The sequence below is a fragment of the Aphelocoma coerulescens genome, chromosome 5 (genome assembly GCF_041296385.1).
Source record: "Aphelocoma coerulescens isolate FSJ_1873_10779 chromosome 5, UR_Acoe_1.0, whole genome shotgun sequence".
NCBI lineage: Eukaryota > Metazoa > Chordata > Aves > Passeriformes > Corvidae > Aphelocoma > Aphelocoma coerulescens.
This window is the reverse complement of record NC_091019.1, coordinates 30301887-30325319: the sequence shown is the minus strand read 5'-3', so window position 1 is coordinate 30325319 and position 23433 is coordinate 30301887. Positions and strand designations below refer to the sequence as shown.

General features: G+C 41.1%; 1 protein-coding gene across 1 annotated transcript in view; it reads left to right on the top strand.

The window, feature by feature from the left end:
• Positions 1-23433, top strand: part of LOC138112053 (uncharacterized) — a 54386-nt gene that overhangs the window by 15047 nt on the left and 15906 nt on the right. The window contains 18 exon segments of the mRNA XM_069018741.1: positions 1042-1082; positions 2463-2505; positions 3307-3364; positions 3773-3939; positions 4055-4141; positions 5105-5142; positions 6990-7137; positions 8002-8138; positions 9086-9308; positions 10752-10866; positions 11659-11796; positions 12731-12838; positions 14677-14868; positions 15638-15804; positions 17101-17287; positions 18439-18681; positions 22378-22466; positions 23119-23202. Coding sequence (XP_068874842.1) covers positions 1042-1082; positions 2463-2505; positions 3307-3364; positions 3773-3939; positions 4055-4141; positions 5105-5142; positions 6990-7137; positions 8002-8138; positions 9086-9308; positions 10752-10866; positions 11659-11796; positions 12731-12838; positions 14677-14868; positions 15638-15804; positions 17101-17287; positions 18439-18681; positions 22378-22466; positions 23119-23202 — 2265 coding nt within the window.

The following is a 23433-nucleotide window of genomic DNA, read 5'->3' as shown; positions in this document are numbered from 1 at the left end:
CTAAGAAACCAGTGGAGAGTTACAGAACACTTTCAAAATCTTTCTGAACCTGCCATGGATTACTTATCCTAATAATGAGTACATGAATTGCCATTCAAATTACAAGCACAAAAATGTGGTAAAAAATCTGAATTTGAGAGTCTGAACCCCTCTTTCCAATATTTTATAAATTATTAAAGACCATGGTACTGAAACAGTGCAGTAGGTAGGGGAGGGCTCTAATTGCGAGCTACCTCTGAGCAATACCAAGACCATACAGCTGTTGTAGGGTGAATAATCTGTACATTTTTTCCCTCATGTATTTCCTAACGTGAATAATTCCCATAGTTCATAACCCCTTACCCCTTTGCTTGTGTCTACTTTTGCCCCAAAAGGGAAAGATGAAGATGTCCCTATGTGTGTCCCACTATGAATGGAAGATGATTCACTCTGTTTACCAGTTTCCCATCTATAAAATGGGGAAAATAATCTTGATTCCCTTTGAGATCTAAGGATGAGATCAACAAAATATCTCATATGCAACTTCTTGCTACCAGGGACAGATTCTGGTACCCAAACTAGGTCATTCACAACCAGCTCATACAGATCAACACTGCCTGGGGTTGCATAACAGCAATTCTGAATCACTCACTTATACTGTCCTCTGTTTATTACAGAAAAGTAATGGGTGTAAAGTTTGTTTAATTTCCAAGATAATAGCCAGTACAGTAAGTCATGGCAGGACAGTGCCAGGAATAGTTGGGAGAAAAGGATGGAATTCAGAAAACAAAGGAAGTTGCAAGTTGTCTTTGTGCAGCAGCTTCACACTAAGAAATAGAAGTATAGGTTGTTTTGATGATATCTTGAAGACAGAAGGAGATGAGGCAGGAATCATTTAATGATCTGGCTGAAATGTTGATTCAGACCACCCACCCTGAAATATTTATCACAGGCTACTCATTGCAACCAATAACTTCAATATTGCCTATCAGGGACTCGTGTTTAGACAAGGGACAAAGTATTATGCAGCTACTTAATTTAATATCTTGTTCTTGCTTTCAGGCCAAGGAGGAGCTAGAGGTTGAATTCAAATTGGAGGTCGCGTAAGTGATACAGAGACTATTTTAAAAATGCCAAAATCATTAATGATAAAACAAAGAAACAGTATTAGAAGTCATGATTTGTGATATTTCTGTTTAAAATTGCCAGCCTTCTCCTAAATCATTGCTGCAGTCTCCAACACCATACTGATTAGCTTGTTCTGTAGCTTAGCTGCTTTCAAAGACACACATACAAGTTACCCAGAGACCTGTGGATGCCCCATCCCCAAAAGTGTTCAAGGTCATGCTGGATGGAGCTTAGAGCCTGGAATAGTGGAAGGTGTCCCTGCCCATGGCAGGGGATTGGAACTAGATGATCTTTAAGGTCCCTCCCAATCCAAAATATTCTATGATTCTATGACTTGTCTACCTGGGGACATTTCAGAAGGCTTTCTGAGTGTGCAAGCATTCCTGCCTATTCATTTTTCCTTGCCTATTTCAGGCTGTGTATTGGACACACTTCTAGTGTTGAAACATACTGGTTAGGTTTCCAGTTTATCTCCAATTCCTTCAGTTTTCCCTTGCAGTACTGTTTGAATCCTAGTAGTTGTGTTTTCCTTCTGCCTGGCACAATCACAATGTGATGGAAACTCTTGTAAGGATGTAAGGCTCTTTCTCCAGCACAGCCATCCTGCCATCCATGAATCACTATTTTTATCTCTGTGTTGCCAAAAGGTTGCTAAGGCATGGCAGAAATAAAGTGACCAGCCCAAGATCAGCTCTCATACTATTGGGGAGCCAAGGCCAGAAGTCAGGTCACTTCACACCATCTCCTGACTTCACCTGAATGATCTGGGAAGCTTTTTTTTCCCCATGTAATTGGTACCCGTTGCCCTGTGCCACTTTGAAACAGGCTTCCGGGGGAAGTGGTCACAGCCCTACCAGAGTTCAAGAAGCCTTTGGACAGTGCTCTTAAGCACATGGTGTGACTCTTGGGGTTGTCCCATGCAGGGCCAGGAGTTGGACTTGGAGATCCCCATGGGTCCCTTCCAACTCAGGATATTTGCATGCCAGCAAATACATATAACTGGCTTCCCAACAAGGATATGCTGGTTTATCAGCATGTTACTGCTGCAATACATTTATTTTATGTGTTACAGTGAGAAGAATTTGACGGCCTAACAGTAGATTCCATTTCAGATGATCATGAGATTGCACTGTAAAAAAATAGCCATGATACACAGTGCTCAGCTTTGGTACAGAGATGAGTCCCCTCAGAGCAGTGCTCAGTCCAAGCAAGCAAGGAAAGGAGCTTGTTATGTACCTGATGGAGTCCCTCAGACTGTTGTTTTTTTAAGCAGGAAGAAAGGGCAACATCCTGGGTAAAGATGAGTGGGATTTGTTTAACTTTAAAAAATCTATGTTTTTCATTTTGTTTCCCAGATCTGGTCCTCATGAAACAATTGCTACCAATGGAGTGCTGGTGGTATGTGTCTTTCCCAAGATACTTTCTTTAAGTGATTGCTTAATGTAAAGGGAAAGGGAGGCTGGGGGTTAGGGAAGCCAGTAGGCAAGTTCTTTATCTTTCTTTCCTCTTTCCTATTTAGATACTTTCAGAATGGGATATTTTATTTACCTCTTCATTGGTGATATCCCATTTGTCCTATAATTCACCACACCACACACCACACACATGCACAATTTTCTTCTGGTACCAGTACTTCAAAAAACATTATCAGAACACGATGATAAAAAAGCTGTGAAGCCACTTATTGATAATCTACCTAGCCCTTTCCTCCCCTTGGAGATGAGCCATGCTCTGTCAGTAAGTTCTGTGTAAAATACTGACTTATCAAAAATACATTATGTGGAAGAAGAGTGACTGCCATAAAATAAAATCCACCCCCAAAATGCAAATAGCAATGCTTCTTCAGAAAGCCCTGCCTACTGCTGACTCTTCATCTCTCAGTAATATATCTTTATTTATTTATTTCCTAGTTTAACCCTTTGTATTTATGCTATTATCCTGAAAACAACAGGATTGATTTTCTTCCTTTGTATATTCCTCTCACTGTGCCAAATCTTATGTCATTGTCACACATGGGATGCCTGTAAGTCCCTCCAAAGCTTTGCCTTTTCTTTAGTCAGTGGCTAATGGGAAAATGCCCAGAGATGCCAGGGAATCCAGAACTCCAAGTGGCTCCAAGCTGAGGGGTCCACAGCTCCCTATAATGAGGATGGGATGTGATGATCTTTCTCACAAATTCCTGCAATCTGTCTTTCACAGTGTCGTGAACTTTGCTGCTTGGAAGTTGAAGTGGCAGAGAAGACGAAGCAAAAATCAAGTAAGATTACCACTTTATTATCTATTTACCAGTAGTTGCATGCTTACTGATGAGAAGATGCCCCTTTCATATAATGTGTTAGTGTAATAAATAGTGCTTACAATATTCAGTGAAGTTAATGTCAGGTAAACACATTAGGTTATTGGAGACTCCAATGACCTCATCTAGATATATGTTAATAAGGCCTATTAAATGCACAATAAAGTTGAAATCCCAGTTCTGTATCACAGCAGGAATATTCAGAGTCCCCTTTCAATCAAAAGAGTGTCCACTTGCTCCTTTCCCTTCAGTGCCAGCACTTCCCACTGGGCAAAGCTGTGCTACCTGCACCTCATTTTTAATCAAGCCAGCACATTTTTCTGGTTAATCATATTAACATTTCTCATGATCTATGTTTTGCTACTTTAGAGAAAGAGCTTTCCCTCACTGTGAAGGGCTCCTTTGAGGGGACACAGGATATTGTGCTGGGCCCCAATGGAGTCGTCAGCCCGTCATGTCCCACTGAGTTCCACTACATCAAGTATGCAGAGCCAACGCTGGATGTCATGCTGCCAAAGAAGAGGCACTACCACCCTGTATGTTGGAGTGGCCTCAGTGATGGAGGGATTTTGAGTGTCTCTCAAAAAGTGGGAGGAAGGAGAGAGGGTAAACCCGTTACTGGTTTTGTCCTAAAGCGTGTTGTTTTCCCAGTGGTCCTGTAGGTACAGTACAGAGACGGGCTCCCCAGTTGTGATGCTGAACTCGCTGCCCATGGGAAGGAAAACGACCATTGCAGAGGTAAGCATCACTTCCAGCTCTTGGGAATAAAAGGTCACTCTAATAGAAACCACTCCTCGTAATGTTGTCTCAGATGGCTGCTAAGAGTGTCAGAAATGTTGATTTTTTATTAGGCTTAGAGAAAACAGGAGCTTTGTTTCTCCAGATGTTTTCTCCACAGAGGCAGATTGTCCCTGAATTACTCTCCATTACATGCCAGTAGTGGAGACAGAGACCTACAAGGATGTAAGAAAATATCATACTTCCTTCAGTACATCTCTCCCTGTTTACCCAAAGATTCACTGACTCCTCCTTTGCTTAGAATCCAAACTGAAAATTGCTCTTCGGGCACAAAAGAGGAAAACACCAATAAACCTGCCCTTAGTCAACCATATGCTTAAGAGGCCAATATATTGAAATATGCTGAAAATATTAGTCACAAAGTATGTATTTGAAATAATATAACGAAAATATTACTTTAAAAAGACCATTAAAACATCCTCTCAGAACAAAACACATTTTGTCACTTAATATGAAGATTGAAATAATGATTTTTAAGAGAGGATAAAGTATTTGCAGAAGCAAATGCAGACTTTGCAGTCTCTTCACTGTGAGACTATGGCCAGGATGTCAAAGATGTGCTGTGTACTAGAGCATAAAGAATGGAAAACACACAAAAAATGGTAATTCAGGATGCCACAGAAAACTTGAGTAGCACAGGAAATGGGACTTACTGCATGAGTCTCAGGAACCTCCTACATCAGGATGCTTATGGTTTCTGCAGCCTGGAAGGATTTAGGATCTGTAGATACGGATGTTCCATTAATGATAAGTGAATGCTTTTGGAATTATGTGCCGAGATCTCAGACATTTAAGTTTGTGATTGGCAGACCTTGCTGGGGTATAAATCAAGCTCTGACTCCAAGACAGAAAGGGAAAATATAAAATTTAAAATAAAAAAAATGACACATTCTTGTTTTCCAGGAGAAAAGATTTGATTTGAATGTGACAGCAAAAACTTGGTAAGAGATTTTCTTCTATTCCTTAAGACTTGGTTCATTGATTTTGCTGTTGTTTTAGCCACATGGAAATGACACAAACAAGCCTGAAAACTAGAGTGTGCTTATAATAAAACATAAAATACATGCACAATGTATACTACATAATTACCCTTAGGAAGATTTGGCTTTAATCAGTAAATATTGATAAAGCATTAAAATAAACGTGTTTATTTCAGCATTATCCCTTTCCTTCTGACTACATAATTTTTTTTTGGTTAATGTCAGTCTCTGAAATTCACAAAGAACAAAGCTAGCCAACAACAACAACAAAAGAATAGTCAGAAGTAAACATTAAATCTAATCAGAAATTAAGAATTTTTTTTTCTTTATTGTCAGTATTCAGTGGCAATAAAACTTGTATTCTGTTAAGTCCAGTTGTACTATATATTGAGTAGAAACTAAGGTGAATAAGTTGGCTTGTGGTTTGACATCTATAGACAGGCTCATTAACACTCATAAGTAAACATGGAGATACTTCAGGTTATCTGTAGCTGTGTGGAACACACAGAACTGGGCAAACTGGTATTTTTGTGTGTGTGCCTGATTAAGAAAAAAAGGAAAAAAAAAATTTAATTCAAACAGAGTTTTCTGTTATTCATTTCAAAATGGCAAGTGGTTGGTGATAACAGGAAAATCAGTGTTATTCCACAACAGGAAAAACACCACCTGCTTATTTATTTCACTTTCAGAGCACTTTTGAAACAGTTTGTTTGTGTCTTGATTTACAATGGAAACTGGCTTTTGCAGCTCCAATTACCATTGTGTATCTTCATTTACAAATAAGATCATAATAATTTGGCTGATTTTATCCAAATCTGGTGGTGGAGAAACTCATAATTACATTTCTTTACTAGTTTCATTGAAATTATGGACCCAGTAGAAGAGAGAGGTTCTGTCACTGGAAGAAAAAGCAAATCCCTGCCATTTGACAATGCCTGGCCAGGTAGCTCTGACCAGACCATGCCCATCTCTTGCCTATTGGTGTTTTGTAGGAGCAGGGCAGGAAGAGCCAGGAGGGAGATTAGTGAGCAGAAGAGCACAAATGCCCAGGGAAATAAACTACAACCGTGGGGTCTTAAGGAATGACTTAATTCAATTTCAAAAGAGATGCCAATGAAACCTTTCTCTGGGGAGAAGTTGTGCCTTACAATTTTTGAGTCAAGGTTGATAGAACTTCCAGGTTGATAGGAGTAGAACTTCCAGCATTGACCCCTGAAATAGCCTGTGCAGGTGTAGACACAACAGAGCAGCAGGGGTGGAATCCTGCCCAGTGACCCATCTCTGGCCATCCAGGAGCTGGATGTCACTGAGGTCTCCCCAGCAAGACGGGCTCCGTGGCCACCCTCCCCAGCGGTGCTCACCGCTAGAGGGGGATGCGTTCCCACTCCAGTTGCTGAAAAGGAGAATTTTCCTCCACGTTGAAAATGCCAACCTTTGAAAATCGGGTGTTATTTTAGATTTCGAATGAGAAAATAACCTGTGAAATAGGAATCTATACTTTCACTTTTGACCATTTGCACGGATTTTCTAAACTTGGCAGTCTTTTAGTTGTAGAATATTTAAATATTTTGTTTTATTTGTAAATACTGTACATTGTTTCTTCCAGTTAGCAATAATTGGGCATAATGCCACTAGTTAGTCTTACTAATTAACATAATTTTCTTAAATAGTAAAATTATTCTTTCTTGCTCCTGTCAAATTGCATCGTCTTGTTTGAAGGGAAGGGTGCTGTAGATTATCTTTGATCAAAGTCCCAAGATTGATATGGGTGTGTTAATATTTAATATATGTGTCTGTTTTTATCTTAGCAATTGTTCATGCCACCAAGACCTGGACATGCGCTTCGGGTTTAACTTATGTTCTGAAGAGATGGCTTTCCTGGGGAAAAGAAAGAGATATGTAGCAAGTGCTCTCAAAAATGTTTTTCACCTACCACATGATCTGCAGGATCAAGAAGTACGTGTGTGCTGAGGGGATAGAGCTTGAATCTCTAGTGCTTTCATGTACTCCTGTAAATGAGTGGTCAGCAAAACAGGCCACACATACCTGCTGTGCAGGTACAAGCTTGTCCGTGTGTCTTAAGTACATTTCCTTCTGCTGGCAAGGTTTGTTTTACCGAAAACACTGGTTGCAGTCATCATGCTTCATTACTATCAATTTGGAATTTGTCATGGTTGAGGTGTGTTCATTCCTGCCATGCTGAGCTATAACTGGCTTGGTTCAGAAATACTGAATACATTACACAGCAAAGATTTTTTTCCCTTGTTCCAATTTCACCACTTTGTGAGAGTTTAGGACAAACATCTCTGAGTGCTTCTTATATGTTCTGTTCCTTGCAGTTTTGAAATTCCTTAAAATAAATATAATTTAATTTAAAATAACTTCAAGATACAGAAGAATAACTGAGGGTAGCTTAACAACATTGGCTGTGAATGGAGTGCATTTCTTCATTAGATTATCACACAGGTTTTCATACATTAGTAGTCAGTGTGTGAAATAAGAAGAGTGGTGGAGTGAGAGATGTAGAGAAAATACATCGTTGTTTCCACAGAAGGTTTCTTCTTATTCATCTGTGCCCCTATTTGCCCTAGAGATGGGTAAGAACCCAGGTTTGGCCTAATCTCTGAACCCACGTTTATCCAAAGGGAAATAAGTGGCAGTAGCAGTTGTTGCTTGGTTTTGGAGTCTTTCCTTCTGAAAAGGGACCTGGGCTCAGAGCTCAGGACCTGGGCTGGCTGGGGTGACCAGACCCCACTGCAGTTTGGGATGCAGTGTTGAATGCTGTCAGTGTGAATGTCCCATCCTCCCTCTGCCCAACAGGTCCCTGTCGTGGCTATCATCACGACAGGTGGAGGACTGAAGTCAATGACAGGATTGTATGGCAGCCTCATGGGACTCAAGAAGTTAAATCTCCTGGACTGTATAACATACATCAGCGGGCTGTCCGGCACCACATGGTAAGCCAGCTCAAGCAGGAGGCCTGACCAGGCCTTTTGAGGATCACATTTCTGCTGAGGGCAGCTTCTAACAGCAGACAGGATTGGGAGATTTTCTTCAAGCATCATATAAACAAGTTTCTCAGTAATAGGCCATTAAAGATTAGCTTGACTTGGTGCACACTTTTTCTATAAGCAATTCTTTACTGTACCTATCAACTCCACATGTGCAGCAGTTAAATGTGCATATGACAATCACACTCATCAAGATGCTTTCTAGGTAAGTAGTTAGTGTGGATTAACTGTGGATGCTCATAGCGTCATGCCTCTTCCTTTCTCCCCTGATGTCCCAGCTGTTGTGGTTCCTATTAACTTCTGAGACTGGCTGTGATTTCTAACTGGAAAAAACTGCTGGATAGTGCACACTTACCCCTGCAACCTGCCAGTTTTGTGTTCCCCTGGCCAGTGTTATTCCCTGCTCACAGGACTACAGTTGCCTAATGTCTGATTGTCCCATGTAGAAGAGGTTGGTAAAATAGAGGATGATGTTAAAACAAAGCATAGTGATATCATAAGATTAACACTAAGTTAATCAAAGCCAAGAGACAGCAGCTGATACAAATGAATTTAAGGTTCCGAAAAATAAGCAAAGAAATTTTATTATCATTTTCTGCCTAATTTGTGCTTCACAAATGTACCTATGTTTGCACCTGGCAGTTTTATCCCTTAAGCTTCTGCCAGTTCTGCTTAAAAAAAAAAGGTCAAGAACAAAAACTGCACTTCATTCTTCAGGGCAATCTGAAGTGACAGAAACTCTGGAGTGTTCATTCTGCTGAATGGAGTAGCTAAACCAGAGTATGTGTGAGCAGAAGGAAATGTCTAAAGGTAAACCTCTGTTCTGAAAGCACAAAATTTCCAGCCTATTTTTGCTCCTTTTGACTTTTGCTGTCTGTATTGTCTTTCTCCAGGACCATGGCCAACTTATACAGAGATGCCTACTGGTCACAGAAGGACCTGGACTCACATATTGGTGAAGCCCAGAAACAAGCAACGAAGTGCAAGATGGGCTGTTTCTCAATGGATCGCATGAAGTACTACAACAAGCAGCTTTGCCAGAGGAAAGAAGAGGGATACAGGACATCATTTATAGACCTTTGGGGTCTCATGATTGAGTACTTACTGAATGATGGGGTACGATGTATATTCCATTTCTTAAAGAACCATGTGTTTTTCCCTTAGTGGATGGAGAGGAAACTAGTCCATCATTTCAGAGAATGTACCTCCAAGCAGTGTGTTAACAAAATACCAGATTTTTAACACTCCTTTAATAGTTTTCCTAGAGAAATGCATCCTATATGCTAATAAATTAGATTGTGGATGCAGCCATTTGAACTCTGGCTGCTATTTAAATGGAAGTGAAGGCAATCTTGGGAAGTGCATCTAAGATGAAAATTACTCATGCAAAACGAGTTCAAAATGCAAAGCAGAGTGAAAACTATCTCAAGCAACCCTGAAACAGCTAGAATGTTCAGTGAATTGCCTCCACTGGCAGGTAACTTGATCTGCAAGTACACTGGAGGCAAGTACATATTTTACTTTTGCTCATAAGCACTACTCATATGGTTTAAGTGATGCTAATTTTTGTAAGTAATTACAGATCTGCTTCTCTGTTACCTGGAGGGGTTTCTACCCCTACAGTAAAATAGCCCGCTTCCTTGTCTCCCCGTGTGGATCACAGTTCCAGGATGTGTGCTTTGGCACTTGGAAAGTGGGAAAGGGTGAGTGGTTGAGGATTGAGCAGAAGTGTCCTCCAGCAGGGGCAGAAGTGCTACAGTTGTTCTACCATTCATTAGGGATTATTTTTATATAAGTACATGTATAGCATTATGTATAAGTAAACAGAACATAAATGCATACAGAGAGGAATAACAGATGTTAAATAAAGGTGTGAGCTAAATAGATGCCTCTCTTTTAATCTCGGATAGATGAGGTCCCCCTCAGAATTTAACCAAACATTTTCCCCTTTGAGCAGTGCTGACTACTGCTATGTAACCATTAACTCTCCCTAATTTTCCAGAACTAGCTGCTGTTAAATTTTCCAGTAGTTCATGAGATTGCATGTTTTTTTATAAACCTCTTCAATGACAATAATGCTTTTTCAGAAAAGAAAAAGTGGGTGGGGTGCAAATAATTTGCTGCCAAATTTCAGTCCCCTTGCAAGGCTGGACTGTGATAGCTTTGTGTGGTAGGAAAGGAATTTAAGTATCAACATGCTCAAGGGCTTCCTTCAGATTCAGGAGAGACAAGGATAGCTCACTACACTCTTCAGCACAAGGAGCAGACCACCCCTCCTCCTACATGTCAGGGCAGTACTTCCTAGGAAATACAGATGTGTGAAGAAATAGTTGCCTCCCTCCTCATCTTTTTGTGAATCCATGCACAAAGCCAGGCTGGAGCCTAGGACCTGTTCTGTGCTGGTTGGGGGGCTACCTGCAGTGCTCTGTGTGATGGAGCTGCCGGGGTATGTCCTGCATGCTGGGGGTGGAGCTGCCCGGCTCCTCCAGCACTGGGGCCAGTGAATTCACCATGTGTTGTTTCCATCTCCTCTCACATAACACTTTTTCTTCATACCAGAAAGACCCCCACAAGCTTTCAGAGCAGCAGGAAGCACTGTGTGATGGCCAGAACCCACTGCCCATCTATGTGTCAGTCTGCGTCAGGGACAGTTACAGTACCAATGATTTCAAAGGTAAGGATGTTGTTTTGGATCCTTTGAGGCTGAAATTGGCAGCTGAATTCCTGTCATCACTCTTTTCTTCTTGGTAGCACTTGGAGAAAACAATCCTGATGTGTTAGCTGCTTTTTGGAGAAATAACCATCACCTCCGTGCCTTACAATTTTAATACAAGGGTTTTGGGGAGCAGCATTTCACTGTCTAGACATACACACTAGAAATTCTGCCAGAAAGGCCATTTTTGAAGTATCATCACATCCACCTAGAATGAGAAGTATTGGAATTATCCAAGAATTGCTTTTTCTCAATGGCCAGGTATTGTTTCTGTATGAAGAATGACCACGTGGTTATCGTACAGTTTGGGAAGGCTTTCAACTTTCCAGTCTCCCAACTGAATCTGTTGTTTTTCTCATTGTCCTCTTTGTTTGGGTTTTTTTTCTGTGGAGAATCAGATGGAAGAGAAGGGGAAAAAGAGAATTCAGATCAATTTTTTTGTTGTTGAGGCAAGAAAATGAATCATTTCTGAATGGAAACAAAATTATGGCCCATGAAATTTCTGTCCCGGTTTTCATTCACACTGCAGTTATATCAGACAACTGCACTTCACTTGGAGAGGATATCCAAGAAAGCCAAGAACTAGTTTTGTCTCCATTAGTACCACACATAGCATACTTGGTCTTAAGTTATGAGTGAGGCTTTGCAAAGGCAAAATATTAAACATAACTCAGACCAATGTATACCTGAGCTTCCACTCTCCCCACACCTGCCTGGGAACCCTCTAAGTGTCTCGTTGTGGCTGTATTGCAGAGTGGGTGGAGTTCACTCCCTACGAGGTGGGACTTCTGAAGTACGGCGCGTTCATTCGCACGGAGCACTTCGGAAGCGAGTTCTTCATGGGCCGCTTGTTGAAAAAGCTCCCCGAATCCCGCATCTGCTACCTGCAAGGTGATGTATAGCATTGTCCTGGCACAGAGGCACTTTGGAGGGGTGTAATGCTGTTAACCAGTGGGTAGATAGTTCTGTCCTAACGTACTGAACACTGTCTGCTGGGAAATGGGAGTGGTAGTTTATCCAAAAGAATACAGTAAAAAAACCTGCATATTTTTTCAATTTCTTGTCACTGTCTTGGTAGATGAGTTGTCTGTGTCTTAGAGGTGGAATAGATGAGGCTCCTTAATTCTTTCATTGTAAAGTAATAGCTCCCACTTCTTTGGTTATTCTTCTGATTCCTCTCTGAACTCCAACTTAAGTCCAATTGTGATAGTCATATTTAAATTTACAATGACTGGTGAAATGGTGGCACTCTGTTTTGTCAACAAAGCCACCAGTGCCCCTGTGGGGAGGCAGAGAGGGGCAATCCTGGATGGAGAAAAGAGTGCACAGTGGAGCTGGAGCCCACTGCATGTATAAGCCTTTACAAGCTGTGGTGTGAAATCTTGTCCTACAAACCAAACATATGAAAAGCCAGTTCATCCCCTTTTGAAACAATTCAGGGTGTTTGAAAGAGTTACTGATCAGAGTAAGTGCAGAAAAAGATAAGCTGGAGAACGGAAGATGGGGATGGAAAGGAAGTGTTTGTGATGTGTGTTTTATCTGAATTCTTTATTTTGCCTGTTGAGTGAGTGGGTCTTTTTTCTTCTTGTCTCACATCCTTTTCTTTCCTTACCATGTGGCAGAGCCATGTAGTAGGCTAGGCACAAAGTTGATGGTAGCATGAACTGAAACAATGACACAGAAAGCTAAGAGAAATTTAATAGAATGGAAGTTTAGAAATATTTGCATTAAGCCCATTAAAAAATTAAGCCAGGAGGTCAAAACAGAAGAAAATGGGCATTTTCTTGTTAAAATGTGTCCTTGTGTTCACTAATTCCTTTTCCAGGTATGTGGAGCAGTATATTTTCTGTGAACCTGTTACAAATATGGGGACTGTCCCACAGTTCAGAGGACTTCTGGAAGAAATGGACACAAGACAGAATAGAAGAAGTTGGTGAGAAATTATTTAGCCTTTCATTTATGGTCATTTATTTTCCTGTATGGCTTTTGGCATCATCTTGTCAACTTTGCTGAAGCTGGTATTGACACTGAACCATGCTGTAAATCAAATTCCTCCTGATGGGAGAGAATTTTCTAAAAGTCCTTGCAAGGAGTTTCAAAGATAAACTGAGACTTTTCCTGGAGTTTCAATGCTTCCAGATCTTTATTAAGTCTTATCAGAGGAACAGAGCCACTAGCGTGACCCAGGTACAGCATAGAGCACAGAAAGCAGGAGAGAAGTCTCTCATTATCAAGATTTGCACAGCCTTTTAAAGATAATTTAACCAATAGTTACTAAAAATGTATATTATTTTCACTTTCCTACCAATTATTCAGTAACATGGGCAGGAACTGAGGAATTCTCTATCCAATCATTCCAAGCTACTTTTACTGCAGAACATGGAGTAGTAGAAGAAGGAGAAGAAGGTTTAGAGAACAACAATCCTCCATTTTGATATTTTTTACTCTTATCTATTTACTACAAAGAGAAGCCCAAAACCTCTAAATTTTTCACCCTGTGACAATCTTACATAGTAGTCTATCACCTAATTCACACCACTGTATTTTCTAGTTCTTGTCTGACCGTTGGTAATTTTTTCCAAGGTTGGAGGTTAAAACAGTGTTGTTCAGGGGGGTAAGAACCCTTCAAAATAGGCAGAGAAATATTCTCAGCACTCTGGGTTCCTACATGGTATCAGAGGATCTTACTAAGTGATAGCAACTTCCCCTCACACTGTATAGACTAAGAGGAAGAAAGTAATCAGGGAAAGGCTGCTGTAGTTACAACACTTACTAAAGCTCTACTGGTTCCTTCAGAGGATGTTTTAGAGGGGTCAGATGTTTCTCAGGAAGTGTTTTGGCATTACCGTTCTCACTTATCCATATAGAACCAAGAACCAACAGCAGAGGATATGGTAATTTTTACTGCCTATGCAGAGAATAAACCTTAGTATCAATTGGTTAATCAATATTTCCTGGGTTTTTATTTTATTACTCAGTACAGTAATCACTGCATTGGATTCATACTGATACAAAGATAAATGAGGCCCAGAGGGTATTTTCTGAAGCAATATAGAAACCATGATTTTATTGCTAAATCACTTAATATGATTGTAACTATAATTACAGACATCCTGAAAAATGCAGAAATACATCTGTGCAATCATGGAAACCACCAAGTCTCTCCTGCTGCACTCTCAGCCTCTTGGGCTGGCAAAGCAGATTGTCATTTCTAGAAACCACACCTTGTGCCATTTCTGCTTTTCACCCACATGCCATCTATCCACCCCCTAAACTACCCATAGTTTCTGAATGTGAATGTATGCCCCAGGTTTTCCTGGGGTGTTCTCACTCTGCTGATTAAGCGTATGCTCATGTAGTGATTATTGGGTAGCAGCTGTCACTGTTGCAATAGACCCTGTTGTTGCTGTTGTTGCCCATCTGACTAAGCAGTAGCATATTTATCAGCCCCCTTTTCTCCATGCTTGCATCTGTTTCATGCTATCTTCCTGTGAGGATATTTAATTTCTGACTGAACATTTTCTGAATTGCTTGATTTCCTCAAGGTGTCCTTTTCCCAAGACTAAAGATTGCTTCTGATGAACTGTCTTCAGGCCAAAGCTTAAGACCATCAGCAGAGCTTTGTCCAGCAGCCACTCCTTTCCTTCAGAAGAGTTTGTGTGTGTTTAGTGAATCATCCAAGAATAGCCCCTGAGAACTCCTTTGCACCAGGGCAACCAACAGGGAATATTAGTTAACAAGCAGTTCAGCATTTTTTCTCCCCTCCTCTAGATGAAGACCCAGTGTTGCCCACAAGACCCCACGAGCTGAGGACTCGCATGTACACCCCCCCTGGCCCCCTGTCCAGCGCCCTTCGGGGAGCACTGACCGACCGCTTCTCTGTCGCCCAGCACCACAATTTCCTGAAGGGCTACCAGCTGCATAACAACTACATGGAGAACCAGCACTTCTGTCGGTGGAAAGGTGATGGCAGCTAATATTTAACTGGCATCATTTTCAGGTGCTTTTGGGGTGGGGAATTTAGGAAAGAAGCCTGTCCGGCTTGGCAGGGGATAAAAATCCTCCCGAGAGAACATTTATTTTCTGAATAGAGAGAAGACACTAAGACTTCAGTGTTGCCAGGTATTTAAGACTTAATGTTTGTATTCATTTGCTTCAGCTGAGACCTCTGCAGTCCAGACTGAGAGGGTAGACTTGAAGCTGGCAGAACCAAATTTAAAGTGGCAGAGAGCAGAGTGAACATGGGAGGAGGCTTAATTTGGCAAGATTATACCTCTAGCTTCAGAGGCACCTGAAATATCCAAGAAAATATCACCTATAAGAGAAAACTGGAAAGGAATGGGGCTTTCTAGTCCAAAGAAGTGGGGACTGAGTGGGAGGCACGAGTCTGAATGTATAAAGGGTTGAAAATATTTCGTTCTCCAAATCAGTGAGAGAAGATGAAACAATGACTGAAATGAAGTAAGGCGGATTTAGGTTAATTATTAGACCTAGCTGACTGGCGCTAACAAGCATGACATCTTAATGGAATGTATTGCCTGCAAACTCAACACAGATTTTTCAGAATAGGAGCTTAGGTGTTTTGCAGTCCTTCTCATGCCTGTTTGACAATCCAGTAGTGTGGCAATTAAATTAGACCAGGCCTCTGGAGTGGTCAGTTCCACCTTACACTTCTTTTTCCAGTCAAATTATCTGCAGATCTATTCTTACTCAAAAAATGTTTTCCTTTTAGACACTGTGTTAGACTCACGTCCCAACCAGCTAATGCAAAATTCTGATCACCTGGGCATGATAGATGCTGGATTTTTCATCAATACCAGCAGTGCACCACTTTTAAGGCCACAGAGGGAAGTGGATGTCATCATATATCTAAGTTATACTACTGGATCACATACATCGGTGAGGACGTTCTTGTTACCATGTGTTGTGTTTCCTTTTACTTGTAAATGCCCAGCCTGTAGCATCTAGAACTGCTGGTTTTATCAGCTGTTCAGTTTATAACATCTTCCTTCTCCTACATTTTTCACTGTAGTGATTAATATTTTTCCTATTTCCTGGACTCTTTCTTGCTGGTTTATTCAAGGGGGTGTCAGCATGATCTCTTCCAGAATGATGGGAGGAGCCTCTTCTGCTTTATGCTGAATCAAGCAGGCTTCCAGACCCTGCACAGGAATATTCATAAAGATGAGGAAGTGATTTCTTCTGACTCAAGTTAGAATATAAAAAGGGTTAAGTGGATATCAACAGCAGATGATTTCTGGGCTGACAAATAAGATGCTACGAGTAAAATTCAGTGATGAGCATCTTCCTGCAGAAACCCCATTTCATGGAGATAAAGTTAATTAGCTGTCTATAAGGGTTGGCAGAAAAGAAGTTTGGATCTTTTTATGTCAGAAACTGAGATTAGTTGAAAACTCACTATTAAGTACTTTGGCCTGCTTAAGTAGAATTACATTTTGAGAATGAGAACAGCTGTGGTAATGCTAATAAGCTGTATGTTGCATGAGACAGATGTAATGAAGTTTTATTTCAGCCTCATTCATTGTCTAGATAAAACTTACAAAAAAAGGCTGCTACCATTTCAAGTACTTTAGTAGAAGCCTTTTTCTGCTTGGTAGTGTTCACTCTTAGGTGGTGCAGAGTAAATAACACAGTGCATATTAGGACATGATATTTTATTAAAATTTCAGGGAAAAGATATAGCATAGCCCAGTACTTCAGGCTTTCTCAGTAGAATATCAGGCTCAATTAACACTGTGTCATAATGCCTACACAAGCAGAGACATAATTGCACATCCAAACTTAACTTTGTTATCTCCTGGCTTCCAAGCACATAATAAGATACCTTAAACATTTTCTTGCTGTGGTTTTCTTTTCTGTTTAATTCTAGACAATATATTAAACACAGGCTCTTTCATTTGCTGAAACTCATGCTTTACCCTAAACTTCTGAAAATTGTTTCAATTTTTTTAAAAAAGCAGTGTCCTGGGTGAATTCTTTAATTCTGCAACTGGGTTTACAGCTTGTGATTAGCAATGTGGTTACTATGTGTGGTAATTATGTGTAGAGTAACCCTTGATAAGAAGCAACTCACCCTATGGATCTGAGTCACTAAACCTTAATAGTAGATGACAATTTGGGGTCTTTAGACAACGAAGTTGATTTCCAGTGCTGACCATTTTTGTGATCCTCCAGTCTCTAGATAAGGCATGTAAATACTACTCAGAACAGAAAATCCCATTCCCAACAATTTCTTTGACTGACGAAGATAAGAAAAATCTGAAGGAGTGCTACATTTTCCAAGATTCAGATTTGCCAGGATGTCCGATTGTGATTTTTCTTCCCCTTGTGAATGATACCTTCCAAGAGTACAAAGCACCGGGTAAGTTACAAGAAGTGGCAAAACATTAAACAAAAGACACCACTGCTTCCCTGACTCAGCCAGAGCTTCTTCTTTGCTGCTGGCCATCTTTGCTGGCTGGGTTCATGGGGGAGCACTTTAGCTAATTAAACTTGTTTTCCCCATCCCTGCCAAAGCTGTTATGTTCAGTCATGTCTTCCTCGTGGCCCTAAGAGAATAGACACAGCCTGTGTCTTTTGGATGGTGTTTACCTTCACCTCTCTCCCATTTGTTAGTTGAAGTGTTCCTACCTAACTGAAAAAGCTTTTTTTCCTGTGAAAAGTATAGCTCTCTCAGATTATTTCCCCCTGAATATATTGTCTATTGTCTGGGTATTTAATTCTACGCTTGAGGAACCATAGTGTCACGTATGAATGGTGGGGGAGCGAGAACCTGCCTTTCAGGCTGAACTCCTGCAATGTTAAGATCAGTGTGTCTCATTTTGGTACAGCACCAGCCTGGGGATCATTTTATTGACTGGGCTGTATTCAGGGCCTGTCACTCTTTTTCTGCCAGGCCACCTGCTTTGTATTCCTCTTCTTTACTGCACGTTAGTAGGATGCATTTGCTCTGCTCCTTGGTAGCAGGGAGGTTAAGTCCAAAATTCTGCTGTTGTGGAATTTGCGTGACACAAGAAACAGAAAGGCAGAGATGGATCCTGTTGGCAGGTGCCCTGCACCTTATTCAGCATTGCAAGAACTCTCAGTTTCCACGTTTCTATTGCTCCTTTCTTGCTTAAATTCTATTCTCTTACTAGCAATTAATCTTCCTCAGCTGAAGTTCATAGAAATCCCAGCTGCCCATGACAAGACCTGCAGCACATTGATAGTGGCTTTTGGAGTGCCCTTTCAGGCTGACATCCTTGCCTGATCCATGGCTTTAATGAGACAGATGTTTCTGAGTAAGCTGTAGATGAACATTACAATGCCATCCCTCACTTCTCCCTTGTGCCCTCCTCACTTCAGACCCACAATGTTCTCTTGACTAGGGTGGCAATAGATGACCTGCATTGTGCATTTAAACCTTATGAATTTTCTTCAGGAGAAAAGTCCCACTCTTTGAGCTTTTGTGGACAGTTTGACACTGCTTGAGATACACATCGTGTCACGGCAACAACAACTCTTTCCCTCCAGGTGTCAAGCGCTGTTGCTCAGAGATGGAGGAAGGCCAACTTGATTTGACCAGCCGCTGTTCCCCGTACTGCATGTTCTCAGTCAGATACACCGATGAGAACTACCGCAAGCTGCTGAATCTCAGCGAGTACAACATCCTCAACAACTCTCAGATGATTATGCAGGCCTTGCAGACAGCGATGCAAAGGAGAAGGCAGAAAATGTGCTGATTGCCTATCCAACTGCCCTTATCTTCTCAGAGGAGTTTTTCATGCTCTAGGACCCAGAAGGGACACAGCTTTTTCAAACACTGGCCATTCTGCACTGCAGAAACTACCCCAGCTGGTGCAGTGACTTGCTGGGGTTTTTCCATTCCCAAGAAGTGGTCTCTATAAGCAAAGACATTGTGTGGGAAATTTTTACATGTTTTGTTCCATAAGTTAAGGTTGTCTGTAGAACACTCTTTGCCTAAAATACTTGTTAGATTTATTAAATAGCATGATTTTAAGCCTAACTTATTATAATACATGACATAAAGGACAATAATTTTTTACCACCACAGTGCTACAGTTATACAACCCAGCCAACACACCTACAGGCCATAAGAAGGGAGTATAAACTTCTGCTCCCACAATTCTGCTTTGTGGAACACAAGGTGCAACCAGCCCTGGAAAACAAAGAGGATCTGAAACACAACTGGAAGCTGGTATCGGATCCCTGGGCCAACTCTGTTTTGCAAGTGTCCCAAAGAGCAGCCACAGAGGCTGGAAATGTAAGAGGGACAAGTGTGTGCACACAACCAGCCCCATCATTTGCATCCACATCCTGGGCTCTCTTGGGCTGTGAATGAATCATATGTGATGGGAAGGAGCAACTTAGGGGGAAGTGGCGTAAGACTTTTCACATAAATTTTTTTTTTAAAGCAAAGGGTGTTAATTTGGGCACATATCAAAATTCTGTGTTAATTTATGTCAGTTTTAATTGGTTTGTACTGAGACAGTATATAAAACCTCAACACTTTAATTTGAAGCTTTCAAAATAAAACACCCTGGGTCCTTTTCCCCCTGTTATTTCTTATAATAAAATACCATTCTTAAATTTAAAAAAATAAAAAAGTACTTGAAAATATTTTACTTCCAATAGACAATGAAAACTTTGCTGTCTTACTCCATGAAAACAGTTTAGGTCATATGCCTATTAACAAAACTTATTATTTGTTTGGTTCTGTCTGCACAAACTGAGCAGAAGTGAGTCAGTAGTCTGCAACAACTAAGACCATCTTAAAACAATCCAAAGACCATGCATGGGATCTAGCACAAAACCACCAATTACATTTGTTTGGGCTTGCATTTTTAAACTTCCTTCATTTTTCATTTTATTGAAAGTGCCTTTTTTAACTGTTCTGAACTGTGCTGAGGGTGAGCTGTAAAAATTATTTATAAATCCATAACAACTTTTGCATTCCAGGAGCAAGTCAAATTGAAAACACGCTTTATTAATAAGTTTTACATCCTAAAGACAACTGGGAAAATTTTGAAGAAAGTGTCTATTCAGTCAGAAAAACATCTATCAACTAGATATTATAATGTGGGACTAAAATAAACCAGGGAAAATGCTTGGGTAAGTTGAAACATTTCATGTTAATATTTTACAAAACATCTTTGTTTTGAAACATAACTTCTTTTTAATAGACTGCCTACCTCGTCAGCCCAGGGAACCCAACCTGAAAAGAACAGGTTTCATTCACAGCCAAATAACATGTTTGGCTTGTTACAGAATGATGCTCTGAGGATGTTCAAGGAGAGATGACAAATTATCTTTACAAATTGATTCACAATGACTTTTCCAACACTTCAGTCATTTATTATATCAAAACAAAACTTGCCTTTTTGTGCAACTGTAGCCTAATGTTGCAAGCCTAAAGATCACAGCATAAATATTAACGTTTGAAAATCTTTAGGTTTTGAACAACTGTGCACTTCTGCTGATATTTTTTTGTTTGTTTGTTCTGTGGTAGTTTCGCTAGTCATGATCAGAAATATGACACTATGTGCTCTGCATATAATCCTGGGAATTGCCTCCATTTTTACATGAAAACCCTCTTGTGAAAAAACTCCGTAGTTTTTAGTGTTAAACTCGTGCCGCCTCCAGTTCTGAAGAAATGTTATTTATGTGTAAAAATTGTGTGTATACACTACCAGACAATAAAGGCTTGTTTGCAAAATGAACATTCTGCCTTGCTCCGCATATTCAGGCATTTCAATAATATGCTTCAGGTTCACAGTGTGTTCCTTGTTCCTGGAAAACAAAACTGTTTTTATCTCTGCAAAGAGCATACCAAAGACTTGCTTGTATCATGGATAAAGGAATGTCTCAAGGGACAGATTGCAGGAGTACAGAGTGAGCCATGGTCCCTCCCTCCTGCAAGGGCTGTCTCTGATGTAGATTGCAAATGATGTTCATGAAAATGAGAGTTTTTTGGCCACTGGCACTATGGGAGTGAAAGCCTCAGAGGGCCCATCCTGGTGGACAGTCTGGTTTATAGCTTTGCCCTCTAAGCAGATGTCATAGTAAAGCACTGTCTTTAAACATGACTGACAGATGCCAATGCTGCCAATTTTCTGTGACCTAATGCAAAATGCATTGCATCAAGCTACATCATTGCAGCTGGCACACAGGCGAAACTTGCTAGAGTGTAGACACAACCCTTCATGGTGTTATGAAATACCGTAGCCTATGGCAAAAATTTATTCCACCAAGTTGGCTGTGATGACTGTTGATATTATTTTCCAAGGGAATGTGCAGAGGGGACCTGTGCTGGCCGGTGGCAATGTTTGACCGGTAAGCTCAAGAATGCTCAGGGAATGAGCACTTTTTTGCTCATAGACAATGTACTGGGGAAGCAGGAAAGCCAAAGGAATCCCTTTCCCCAGAAAGCTAGATATGTTATGATCTGTGGATGATGCAACAGTCTTTGGCTGCCTTTTCTAATCCTCTTCCAGTGAGCTGTGAGCTGTGCCAGTTCTGATGGCCCAGGCGTCAGCTGTGTGTGGACAGGGGCAGGTGTTCTGCCCCAGGAGTGGTGTCACAGTTGTGCTGAGGACTTTGGAGAGGTCAGGGTGTGTGGGGACAGTGTGAGGTCAGGGCTGAGTTCTGCATCTGGCTGGCAGGTTTCATTGGGTCAGACAGGAGCACTTAAATGCAGCTTGTTTGCAGCCAGAGTCAGTCTGAGCTGGAAAACCATGCAGAAGTATTCATGGGGGTGGAGCTAAGCTAAGGAAAGTCATTGCTTCAGGACTCCAGATCTAAACACAAAAATAATAATAACAAGCCATAGGAAAGAAGAGAGAAGGAGTACAATGACTTGAGGAGATACCCAGCCCTGCTGGACCTTGGCTGAGTAGATATAAACCACCAAAGGAGTGTGCTGCTCTGCATGCCTAGACCTGGGACTATAGGGGCATGTGGTTCAGAAAGCCTTAAACTCTTTTTTGCAATAACCAGGTTAGTCTGAGAGCAATAGTGTTGTGTCTCTCATTTGGTTTTTTTTTCTTATTAGCTGTTTTATTTTATCTGCTTACCATCACAGTTAACCTAAATTCAATTTATATACTGTTGCTGTATCTTATTACAGAGTATGTATTTCTGTGGGCTTTGAGGGCTTGCTAAGTTGAAAGTTCAGTGCTCAGGTAAGAGGGCATCCTTCTCTAATGTTTAGTTATAGACTTGCCATTGGCCAGTGTAGAGCAAAGTGACTCAAACACAATACTTCCACCTGCTATATAGGCAAAGGTATTTTTTCCTACTTATTTGACCACAGGGTTCAGCTCCCTACCATAAGAAAATGGGAGGGGAATAACTGGTTTTAAGAAACCAGTCAGAGGTGGGGCTCTGAGTCAGTTTATAATATAGTTGCTCACCTGCATATGAGACATTTTGAACTCCTGGTGTCTGTGGAAGCTAGGAGATGTGAGATTGCATTGCCACAGATAACACTGGACGTGTGTGTGAACGCGAGCACGATGGATCAAGATGGCATTTTGTCTCAGGTAAGAAGGGTGCAGAGCAAAGCAAGGCATCTGGGATCTTAAGCAGTTGTGCTGCATGTAGTGCAAAGATGATACTACTTTCTTGACCTACCATTGACTATAATGTCTCTACACAGGATGAAGGAAGTCAAGGCTTCAAGACCTCAATATCAAAACTTTAAAAATTATAGTAAACCACAGGAAGAAAATGCAAGCTTCTTGGGGAGCAAGAGCTTATTTACAAGAGGAGCATTTTGAATATTTAGAGAGTTTATTAATTTCAGAGACATGATATACGCAACTTATAGAATAAGTATTAAATAACATGGAGGTGTACTTCAAGGCGAAAGATTAATGATAGGGTGTGTTTATGGGAGACAGGTTTGCTGTTCCTTTAACAGCCAGGGCCAGGACCTGCTTCCCCTCCCCGTGTGTCATGAAGGGTGGACCTTACCTGGCTGCTACGCCTCTGCTCAGGCTTACTGGGGCAAGCACAGCCCAGGCAATGGCACCGGGCACTGCAGGAAACCCCAGTTCCTGCCAAGGCTCTACAGCCAGCACTGACCATGGGCTCCTTGTCCCTGTGGCTCTGAAATTCCTAACTCCCAATGAGGACTGCCTTTAAGAGACATGATGGTTTTTCCAGGGATAAGGTTGGCCCTTCTCGTTCCAGGACCTGATCTCCCAAACCTCTCAACAAGGAGACGGAACTATGCAGCTGAATCCTGATGGGAAACAGAGGACTTCTCTTATAAAGGTACCGCAAAGGAAAATTTCAAAAGGAAACTGTAAAGGGGACTTTCCTGCTGGGTGGCGGCTGGGTGAAAACAGATAGGGTTCAGCATCTGCCAAACAATGTAATTAGCTACTGTAACCCATCCAGCTCCCTCCATGAAACACTGTCCCGCTTATTGTTTTGATCATCCCACTTACATAGTCTTGCTTCACGTTACATTCTTAGTGTGGTTTCCTGTCCTTGGCACATGGG